Source organism: Drosophila guanche, unplaced genomic scaffold (assembly GCF_900245975.1).
Source record: "Drosophila guanche unplaced genomic scaffold, DGUA_6, whole genome shotgun sequence".
NCBI lineage: Eukaryota > Metazoa > Arthropoda > Insecta > Diptera > Drosophilidae > Drosophila > Drosophila guanche.
In genome coordinates this window covers 12,100,413-12,112,188 of record NW_022995744.1, presented here as the reverse complement: position 1 = coordinate 12,112,188, position 11,776 = coordinate 12,100,413, and the positions used below count along the sequence as shown (strand labels likewise).

At 43.6% G+C, this 11,776-nt stretch overlaps 1 protein-coding gene across 1 annotated transcript; it reads right to left on the bottom strand.

Annotated features, from left to right (window-relative positions):
• Nucleotides 1-6,742: 6,742 nt before the first annotated feature.
• LOC117579471 (ATP synthase-coupling factor 6, mitochondrial) lies at nt 6,743-7,421 on the bottom strand. Its single transcript, XM_034265360.1, has 2 exons — nt 7,093-7,421; nt 6,743-7,030 (listed from the first exon to the last, which is right to left on the bottom strand). Exons 1-2 carry the CDS (start codon nt 7,389-7,391, stop codon nt 6,832-6,834), a joined length of 498 nt encoding a protein of 165 aa, XP_034121251.1. The 5' UTR covers nt 7,392-7,421; the 3' UTR covers nt 6,743-6,831.
• Between the last annotated feature and the right edge of the window lie 4,355 nt (nt 7,422-11,776).

The window sequence follows — 11,776 nt, the reverse complement described above, 5'->3', positions numbered from 1 at the left end:
GAGCATGCCCATATGAAAATTCGTTTCCATTCGTTGCCATAAAATCATCCCAAATGGCCGAAATTGCGGTATTTCGTATTTTTCAGTGGTTCCCAAAAATAAGAGGTGGGCTCTCTGTGGGCAACTTGAAATAAACTAAGCCAATGATTTATGCTGCCAGAGAGAGAGAGAGAGAGAGAGTGGCAAACACTCACCACACACATTTCTATATATTCCAAATTAAATTGTCAATACTTTTTAAGATTCAAAGAGCTGCGACGCCGCCGCAGCCACCATGGCAAACATTTGCCTCAAAATTTCAAATTTGTATGCGGATTTACTCAATTAGCTTAAAATCGAATTTTGAATTAAGTGTTTTTTGTGCTTATTTGTCATATTTATGGTTGATATACTCTGCCATATTATTGAATATAATTTATTGGACTTTGTTAATTGAATGATAATTATGCCATAATACACAAATTGAGTGCCAGAAATTCAAATTCAATTAAGAAAAGTTTCCATCTAAATGCATTTCACAATTCCCATGTATCATTTATCATTTATCTGACTGTTACAATTTATATACATTTCACATTTCAAATGAATTACTAAAGAAATGACATTGAATTAAAGCTAGATTGTGTGAGAGATTATAAATAAAGCTGTAAGATAGAGACAGAGAGAGAGAGAGAGGGATATACTAGAGTGCATGGTAATAAACCGAAGAGAAAAACGGCAGTTCTTGTTTGTGTTGTAATTGCCGAGCAAAGATCGAGAGAGAGTGAGAGACTAAAAGACATTGCGCTCCAAGGCAGAATATTTCGAAATGCAAGGCAATACAGTGGCGGACAAAATTATAATTAAATCCCCAAATTCAAAAAACATTTAACCATATGTAATATGTATGAAAAAGTATGTAATGTATGTAAATATGATCTGAATGTACATGAGAGAATCTACCTAAAATAATTAATTATTGAATATATACACGACAGACGATCTCCCTTATTGAAGTAGGTCACTGCCAGTCGAAAGATAGGTGTACGCTTCACCACTGCACCCAATATCTGTCACACTGCTTACACTCTCTCCCTGTTTGTTTCCCTCTCTCTTTGCTCATTAATGCGCCATAAGGCGAGTGGCCTTATCTTTTGCTTATTCTTGCACTCCTCATTGAATTTATGCGAACACGCATACTCCTTCCTCTCGTATTTGCTGCGAGTTTCGTGCGTTACCCTTTAAGATTTGTGTGGCGAATTTGAAAGCTAACTGCCACATCCATCGGAGGAGCATCAACATGCGAGCTGCGCTGCAAACGTAACATTTCAATTTGCTGCAACAAATGCTCATAATTTATAAATTTTAAATCTATTTTTGTGCGCGAACAAAACGGCGACAGCGACCTGAGCGTTTTGCCATGGCACCCACAGAAATGGCAATGGCATTGAGCGGGTGGGTGTGTGGGAGGGGCTAGAGGTTAGGGAATGTATTGTTGCTGATTTATCGAGAGCCGCAGAGCAGTCAGTGCTGCTGCCGTCTGTGCTGCTGCTGTTGCTCCCATTGTCTGCATTTTTGGCACTGTTAACCCGATTTTCCACTTTTCATGCGACAACGAATGGGATTGGCACTGGAATTGGTTAGAGAATGTGCCCCTGTATGTGTGTGTGTGTATGTAGGTTGCCGCATGCAAGATGATGATTATGTTTACGTTGGCTGCCGCCACCACCAAACGAATTGGATGCCGTTGCCGCTAATATGCGGCACGTTCGAGTTCAAGTCACGTCACACCACTCTCTCTCTCTCCCTCTCTCTATCTCTCTCGCCTTCGACTGCGGCGAGACACCGCGAAGACAATGACAGGAGCCAGCAGGAGCAGCAGCCAGGAGCCAACATCAAAATGCATTGGGAAACGAGATCACGTCGCTTCGTGCGAGGATTTCTAAGCAATTTCATATCGAAGAACTATCTTTCAATTAAATTCCTATATTCCCATGACACACCCTCTCCGACTCTACCCCTCGCTCCTTCTGCTGCGTTTCAATTTCAATCAAAACCGTGGAATAACGGATTTTCCGGCAGTTTGTCCCAAAACCCTACCTTCTCTCTCTCTCTCCCTCTTTGTTGCAGCTCTGGCAAAACTTTTCTAATAAGTATCGGATAGTTGCATATTGCTAGAGCCAAAGTTGCCACCTTAATTTGATTACCCCCACCAAAAAATTGTCCGTGCAGCACAAATATTTTCATTGCAATTTCCAGCGGGTACCACAGATATTTTATGTAACAATTTCTCGACTGCCCCTTTTGCGCCATAAACAAATATTTTTCGGTCTCTGACACCCTCTAAAACAAGGACAATTTATGGCGGAGTTGGGGTTGGGGCAACATCGCTTTGTCGCAGTTTTCAACTTCATTTAATTTAATTTATTTTTCAGCATTTTAGGCAAATTTATGTTGGAACTTTTGTGGGCCATGGCCTGCTGCTGCTGTTTAATTTGCATAAAATGAACGTCAAGTGTTTTTTGTTTTAGCTGACACATATGTTTAGATACAGATACGAAAACAGGTAAAGGTAGAGGCTCCTTTGGCCAGTGAAGCGGTCAACTCGACCATAAATTGCCACTTGATGACTCTCTTTTCCGAGAAGAGCCAACGCCTCGCCTCGCCTCGGCACGGCCTGCAATTCGATTTCATTTTTATGGCGCATAAATTATTCAGAGTCTCTCTGTCTATCGGTCTATAAAATGTTGAGCTTCGTTGAGCTCGGGACTAAGCTGAGAGGACAAAGGACAAGACAGAGACATGGACACAGCAGACACGCAAAGAAAAGAGCAACAAGAAGGCCGGCAGGGACCTGACCTTGGTGTAGTATCCCTTTTTTCTTTTTTTTTTTTGTTTGCTCTAAATAGACAATTTGCCCATCTTTACGCACTATTGTTTGTGTATTCCATAGAGCGTAGAACATTCGCCGTTTCGTGTTTGGCTTTGGCTGATATAAAAATCAGTTTAGCAAGAGCCTCCAGCCCCCGAGAGCCTCGAATTTATGCCACAGTTCTCAACTCCTTTGTTGTCGCTTTTTTACGACTAGAGAGAGATTGAGGGAGTCGGAGTGGGAGAGGGCGATGCCCACGTTATGGCAAATCACTTTCCAGACTTCAGACCATCGTTTAAAAACAATTCAAGAGATTCTCGATGGGAATATACAGGGAGAGAAATATACACAGAAGCCGAAACAATGTTGTTGATGGTCTTTAAAAGAAGTCATCGAATGAATAGTAAAATTTTAAATGGGGCAGGCAACAAACCTTTTTTGCTTGGGCTTGCCTTAGATTCAATTTAGTTTCCGGCATTGCTTTTTAATCCATTTAGAGAGAGAGAGAGAACCACTTCCCTGCTCGTCTCTTGACTTATTGAAAGTGCTGCCTCATTGTTTGTCCATTGGCCAAGGATGTGCTGCTGCTGCTGCTACTGCTGCCAAAGGATGATGCTTTGCTTGCTTCCACATCCCAAAACAAATATAAATGATATTGCACTTTTCTTTTACTGCTGGTATTTTGTTTACAGATAAACAAGCTGGCAAACTGTGCACCAGAAAATGGTGAGTCGAGTGTTTGGAGCCAATTAGTTGAGATTAACTGCATTTCGAAATATGTGTCTAGAAATTTCAAAATTTTTAGGACTAAAAGAAACATTCCTCTAGCCCACAGCCTGTGTTCGCTGCTTACCACTGGCGCATCGCCTGACAGACAGACGCACGTATTCATATTGTATTCATTCTTAATGTATGAATAAATAAAATTTAATTTTATGGAAAAACTGACAAAACAGAGAGAGAGTAAGCCCGCCCGCCCATGACCCCAACATTTTCCCATAGAAAGCAGTGGAAGAAGGAGAGAAAGCGTAGATAGAGAGAAAGAAAGAGATAGATTTTGCCAGGAGTAAAAGAAAACAGTTTTTGTTTGTCTGTTTGTTGCTGCTCCTCTGTGTGGCATATTCGAGTGTATTTGCACAAAATACGTGAAATTACGCGAAAAGTCTCTCTCTGTTTGTGTGTCCTGAGACCCTTAGCCGCCATCCCATGCACACACCACACCACACCACATTCCATTTCCCAGTGGGGCAAACCTTGAGAGATGACTGGGAACTTGTTATTTTTTGTCATTTAATTTCGCCCGAACTCTCCGCAACGTGCCCGTGCACGGCTATGCGTAACATTCCCCGTCGAACTGTTTTGGGACACTCAGATACGCTGTAATAAATTTGTATCAGCATTGGATTGCTCTGGCCATAAATTGTAGTCGAAAGTCAGGTGTTCAAACAGCCAAAATAATATTTGAGGTGCTTTAATTAATCTTCTGATCGAGTCCAGAAGTGTCATTATTATAATAATTATGAAAATGATTTGCCATTCTGCATTTATGTATCAATTTTAATCATGATTTAATGAGCAGCAAACGCTTCCTTCAGCCAGTTCCACACACACGTTCATCACACCCCGAAATACCCCTTGAGTATCGCGCATATAAAATATATTGTCATGAAAAATCTTTTGTTTAATCTTTGACGCAGCGAGCTCTGCGTGTGTGTGTGTGTGTGTGTGTCTGCTTTCCCTTTTGCCATTTCACTTTATAAGCAAATTATTAATGAGAGCTGCTTGCTTTCCATATAAGTTAATAATCCGCTGCGTAGCGTCAAGAATGTAAATAAATAAAGAAATAAAATATAAAAAGGAAATACGATCCACCGTGGAACACTTTATGGCAGAGGCAGGAGCGTCGAGTCGGAAATCTCATTTGTCATGCTGCCTGGCCTGGCCTGGCCATTTATCAGTTGGCATTTAAAAAGCCATTAAAACCGAATCCGGCAGAAAGAACAGAGAAATTGAATGAAAAATAAAACAACTTTTCCGCAGGAAACAGGCCGCAGAAGCACTGGGCCGGCCTGGGCCTTCAATGGAAATAACTTCAGGAGTGAAACCTGTGCGAAAACCTGGACTGCCTAGCTGATTTCTCTTTCACAGTTTTCCACCAGTTCCAATTCAATTCATAATTTAAAAGGCAGCCGCTTGCCGCCCACTCGGCTCCCGTTCCCGTTCTCGTTCCCACCTTTTTCTTGGCTCCCTTCATTTCCCGGTGTCAGAGCCATAAATTAATATAAAAATTCCTCACGCCCAGCCAATAAGTGAACATTGAAGCGTTTTATCGCCACGAACAGACCAAAACGAAAGCGCCTCTCTCTCTCTCTCTCTCTTTCTCCCCCTCTGCATCTTTCAAGGATCGCAAGATGTCTGAGCAGCAGTTTGCTTTGGTCTACCAGTCGACAGTCGTCGTCTAAGGCCCTGGGGGCCATTGTCCGGCTGGCCATCCGGCCGGCCACTTGGCCCAAAAGACATTTGTGGTATGCGCAAATACTCCAATGGCAACGATGGCAAGAACGAAGCAAGCCAGGGGAGGCGCATTAAACATTTATTTGCCACAACGAGATGGCTCCAAAACAGTTCCATGGAAATGCTGCTGCTGGAATTATCCAGAAAATTAATGTGAAAATGTATTTGCAAGGAAAATGGAATATTTCGCCGTATTATTACGCAACATTTTGTATTTCAACTTTTATGAATGTTTAAGCGGAAGATGTTTTTATTTTGCTACATTTTTGTGTCCGACTTTTCTTGGAAAGCAAATCCGTGATATTCTCCAAACAATTTCCATTGAAATTTGTATCAAAAAGTGACCGAAAAGTAGCTCCACTTGCATCCCATTCTACACTTCCTTTGCCCCAACTTGCTGCCAAAATCTGCCTCGGAAATATCCAAAAACTTCCCCTAGTCATACGAAATTGCAACCCATATTTAACCTGCATTTCACCTGTACCTTCACCTCTTGGCCAAACGCTTAAATCGTTGCGGCCATCAATTAATTTGGAAAGTTTTAGCTACTGGCAGCCACTGACTTTTCCGGCAGGTCACATGCAAAACTTTTCCAGTTTTCTTTCTTCCGTCTGGTCTTTGGTTTGGTCTGGTCGGTCGCCTGACTGCCTGCCAATGGCCATGCCAACGAACTGGCAACTTTGTTAATGGTTTTGTCATAAATTTTAATTCGATTGCATCACTGTAGAGACGAGCGGCAGATGCGCCAAGCGCCAGAAACTGAAAAATGCATTAGCCTCGAGTGGGAGAGCTGCCCCGAAAAGCAAAAGTTTTTGATAGTGCGGTAAACCACAGAGACGACTCGATCGAGGCACATACACACACAGGACACGCAGGACGCTGAGAGCAGGGAGAAAGCCAAGCCGCAGACGCGCCAGGCAGGCAGTCTTCAGTCTGTTGTTTGAAGACGAAGACTCAATTAATTTATGCAGTGTGAAGTAAAGTTTTTCGGGGCCTCTCTCTCTCTGTGGCTCTCTCTCTCTGCGGTTCTTTTGGCATTCAAGGAAAAGTCAACAGGACGCCTTACAATTACAGCAGACAAAGTGGAGAGGCGAGGCTGAAAAGTGCGTTCAATTAATGAATTTTAAATGCATTCTCATTGTCACTTCCGTATGAGATGCACGCGGGCAGGAAAGCCCTTTCTTTCCTTCCTTTTCACCTGCAGACGGCATGCCGCACACAGTGCGTATGCGTAATGCAGATATGTGCAAGTCAACCACGAAGCCAAAAGCCCCAGCCGAAAAGGGAGCGAAAAGCTGAGCGAGAGATGAGGGATGCTGATGAAGGATAAAAGGACATCATTGCGTGCAGCATTATCTTTGCCATTCGTCTGCCGAGCAGCCACAGTGGAACAATTTAATTGAAATTTTGATTACAAAATAACAGCAACGAAAATTGAACACTAAGGAAATTGGCAGTTTCCTTATCTACTTTTTCTTGTCATCTTTGGGGTTTGTGTCCTTGGCCTTTATGTCCTTTGCTTCGGCCTTTGTGTCCTTTGCTTTCTGCTGATCTTTCCCTTTTGTTTCCTTGGTTTTCTGCTGATCTTTTGCCGTATTTTCCTGTTCTTTGCCTCCATTCTTCACTTCCTTTGACTCCTCGCTTTTCTCTGTCTCTTCTTTGGGCCTAATGGAATATATTCCCATACATTTCCACTCCACTTTAGCGGCTCTAAACCCTCAACTTACTTGGCAAAAATGGACAGAGGATCTAGTGTTACCTCAGGCTCCTTGAATTTGGGAAACTCCAACATATCCACGCCATCCCCGCCACCGAATTTCAATGCCAAACGCTCCAAAGTCTCATTTAGCTCCTGCTCAAACTCCGGACCCGCATCGAGAGCCTTTCCTGTGGGACTCTTCAGGCGATACTCGCGCACTTTATCCAAAAAGATCTCATAGATGGGATCCTTGTAGCGCCTTGCGGCCGACAGGCCAATATTACGGCGAGAAATCAGCGAAAAATTCGTACAGCAAAGGCGAAACATTGTTTCGTTTTTGGGTGACAGTTTAAATGAGAATGAGAATATGCCCTTTCAGAGCGAAACTTCAGCCGGAAAGCCTACTTTGCTCCACAGTTCCTTTGGGAGCATCGCAGAGGAAGTGCGTGTGCTCTCGGCCTGCCCCCCACCCCACACACATTAACTACAAGGATAATGCCATGAAAAAATAACAAGAAAATGCCTCCAGGCATCGTTCATTACATGCTCGTCGTCGTCCGTCAGACAGCCAGGCAGCCCTTTAGCCGGTAGTCAGGTGCCGCCTGTGGCTGGCTGGCAGGCAGTGCCTCAGGCTCCCAAGGATCAGCGGCAGGACAAGCGACATCCGAAATGTTTTATTGTTGTAACTGTCGCCTGGTGCTATAATATATAGTCCGGGAGCAGTGCGAGCGACTGCTTCTCCGCCTGCGCTGACACAAATCACATGCAACCTTTTTTTTTTCTACCTCCTGCTTCCTGTCTGCCTCTCCTGCCACTCTTTGCTTGCCCCTGAAAATGAAGTGGAACTTGGTGGCTGCGGACGTGCCCGCTTTGGCCTGCTGCTCCTTCGCCTTGGAATTCGAGTTTCGGGCCACCAAATTATGTTAGCTTAAGAGATGCTGCCGCCCATAGAGCCTGTGTGTATCTGCTACCCCGCTCCGCCCCTGCGTGGCTAGTTTACCTGGGCGTTTGTCTATCTTTGTGTGCGCCTTTTGTGTCCTGCGTTTTGTCGTTTGTCCTTCCTTCCTTCCGTTTTAACAAATGTTTTGTTAGCGCAGCGACGCGGCGGCTTCTTCTCAGAAGTCTTCCGCTTGGGCCAAAAATTATGCGGAAACGGAAAACCACAATTGAGTGGAGGGTGACCAACCCCTCAACCCAACCCAACCCTGTGTCCGTGTGTCCGTGTGTCCGTGTGTGTGTGTGTCCGTGCGGCACGTGTCGCATACATATGTGAGGCACCTGCTGGCTGTCTGCCTGGTATCCACTTTGTCATCAGGTTGAATTAGAGGACTATTCAATTTTCATTATTAAATAATGCCTCCGAAAGCATTGATGGATGTACGTGAGCGAGACTTGGGGCACACAAAATTAAATGCACATTGGAATGACCAGGAATAGTGCGTGTGTCCTTAGACGTTAGAGGATGTCCCTGCTCATCCGCCAGATGGAAATTGTAATTTAATTTGGCTCATAAATCTACGAAAATCAGCTAAAACAAGCTGGAAGTTTGGCTAATTGGCCTGCCTTTCGGGCACTATTTATGGATAGAGAGACAGCAGCTACGGGATATCTTTTCGCCGATTTTCTTGCATTTTCCAGCGATAAATCAAAACGAAGTTCACATAATTTTTATCGTTTTGCACACATTTTCCATAGAAATGCCTCTCGACACACACACACACACACACACACACACACATCAAGGGGACATGCTACCATTTTCTTTCCTTTCTGTGGGGTTTCTTTTTATTTTTTTCAAACGTTAAACGTTTCAATAAAGTCGAGCACCTGTCAATAAATCGAAATTGCCCTCTCGTATTATTTTTATCGGCTACGTTTTCTGGTTTACATTGCACGATGGTGGCACACTCACACACACACACACACACACAATCTGCTTCAAATTTCACAGCACTGCCACAGGGTGCCACGCCCACACAGACACAGCGCTCCTGTACCTTGCCATATGTGTGTCTGTGTCTGTGTCTGTGTCTGTGTGTGCGACCTTCGTGGCGCTATCTCTCATTCGGCGTCGTCGTTCTGGGAAAGGTTCATCCTTCGTCCTCGTCAGCGCCATCATCTTCTTACAGTTGAGCGAGTCCTGCGGGTGCCCCTGCAAAATGGCTCCAACCTTCTGCTGCCTTTCTCCTACTCCTATCTGCTGCTTGTTCTGGCCTCTGCGGTTTTCCACTCTTCAGCTCTGACTCTCTCTCTCTCTCTCTTTTTGGAATTTGTTGTAGCCTCCCTCTCTCCGTCCAGAATTTGTTGTAGCCTCCCTCTCTTAGTCCAGAATTTGTTGTAGCCTCCCTCCCTCCCCCTAGAATTTCTAGCTCTCTTCCTCCGCTGCTTCCTTCCTGTCTTTACGGGATCCAAGTTCCGGGTTTTTAATTCACTTTTTGGCAATCGAATTGTGGGACAGTTTTCATGCCGTTCATTTCATTTCGTTTCGTTTCGTTTCTGGCTTTAATTACGACCGGCATTTGCCTTTGAAGTATGTATTTTGGCAGTGGCAGTGCTTTAATTTTAATCCACTTGCCGCTTAAAAGCTACCAAAAGCGAGTGAAATTTTTACGAGCTCCGCTGGAAGCGCCTTATGAAAATTTAATAAGCACCGAACGGGGCAGAAGTATGTGTATGTGTGTGAGTGGTAAGGGAAAGCGACTTCTGCTTTTCATTTCAGATATCCGTATAATGAGAGTGCCTGAAAATCAGTGTGAGGGCGCAGCGACTCCAACGCAGTTTCAGCGACTGCTCCTCCTGCTCCTCCTGCTCCTTCTTCCTTTTCTGTTTCTTCATTTTCTTCAGCTTCACTCCCACACACGCTCATACATATGTCATGTAGAGAGATTGTTTAACAAGCAGCAGCAAAAAAAGAAGTAGCAAGCAGGAGAAAGCGGGTGAAAAGCTTAAAAAATAAAATGCGTTTCTCCTTTTCACATGGCTGACATGTCGAATGAGTCGGCACAGTGGTTCAAAACGATATACACACTAGGCTAAGGCATTCAAAAAAGGAGAACGTACCTCCATGATGGCTTTCCATGCACAAAATAGTCAAAAATTACACCTAAACTCATGGAAAACCAATCAAAAACAGGAAATACAGAAGGAGCCAAGGAGTTCAATGAGCCAAGAAGACACTTTTTGTATTCCTTCTGGTAGCTATGATCATTCTATATATGATTCTCTACTTTTTTTCTACCAGTTTTTATTCCCTTTTTCTACCAATTTACATTCCCCTTTTCACCCTTTTCTAGCCCAGTGTCTTCCCCTTTTTTAGCCCACTGTCTCCAACGTTTTTGGCCTTGTGTAAGACGTTGCTCCCCCGCTCACTCTCTCCCACTCTCTATCTTGTGTCGTTTCAGAGGCAACAAACAAGCGAAATATTATTTACGAGCTGTCAAATCCCAGTTAACGTTGCCTTACGCTCAGCGACCCAAGGACGTCTCTTGCCACAGAATGAGAGTGTGTATCCTGTAGCTGTCTCTGTAACTGTATCTGTATCTGTAACTGTATCTGTATCTGTATCTGTATCTTTGTTTCTGTCTGCGTGTGTCCACATAGTTCGCCAAGAGACAGCTGAAGATGCCCCCGCAGATACTGATACACACTCGCACAGTGTGTTCCAAAAGTGTGCCACAAGACGTCTGGCCATAGTCAAATGCCTTGACAAAACGAATGCCTCTTTGAGGTGGTGGCATGCGGCATGGCCCAAGCATAATAAAATAAAAAGCAAAAGCATAAATGAAAGCAACCAAAAAGAGGAGGCAAAAATAATTTAAATTTATGTACACTTTTTTGGGTATTTATTTGTGCCGCGACCTACACTCCTCTCCTCCTTCTGACTGTCTTCTCTGTGTCCTTGATTTGTTTGCAGCAGAAAAAGCATTAAATTCAATTTGTGGCTGTGTGTGTGTGTGTGTGTGTGTGTGTGCATGTCTGTGTGTGGCTGCCACTCAGCGTCAGCTACAGCCCGAAGAAGAGTCTTACAGGGACAAGGGCCGGAACCGGGCGACCTGTTGTCTTGTTTAAGGAATTACTTAACATGGTAAATGCATATCCTACGCCACCCCACCACACAGTATACGTATGTGTGTGTCTGTGTGTGTGTGTGTCCTTAATAAATATTTCGGTGCCTTCTTATTCTTTTTATGCCCAGCAGGCCATGCAGCGAAGGGGTATATATGGACAGCTTTTTGGAATGTGGAAACATTGATAATGATCAGATCAATTATAATTCATGGTTATCGTTAAAATTGCATCATTATTATAGCATCACCAAAATGAATCGAAGGCAAAGGTTTTTGTTTCCCTGTTTGAACATCTGAATTTCAAATATTAATTCATAATTTTTCCTTTACAATTAATACAAAAACTGTGTGCCTTTTTTACCCCAATTTTCATGGTAGTTTCTTGCCGCCTCTTAAGTATTTTTTGTTAAGAAAACTCTTATTTATTTATGTTTGTACGGTATTTTCTCTATAGTCAGCATTACAGGATATCCCTAGCTTCGATCATTTAATGTTAAATAAATAAAAACCCAGGGCTATCTGCACTCAAGAGTGTGGTGTGTCTTGTACATTTTTACGCGCTGTTGCTGCCATGCCGAACCCCACCCACCCATTTTTCCACATTACTTTCTCTTCATGCACCCCACTCTACCCCTCTCTTTTATC

Excerpts from the sequence above, each read along its gene's own strand:
- LOC117579471 (XM_034265360.1), bottom strand. The coding sequence starts at position 7,391 with ATGTTTCGCCTTTGCTGTACGAATTTTTCGCTGATTTCTCGCCGTAAT. Across the intron at positions 7,031-7,092 it reads CCTCTGTCCATTTTTGCCAA|GCCCAAAGAAGAGACAGAGA; the intron begins GTAAGTTGAGGG and ends ATATTCCATTAG.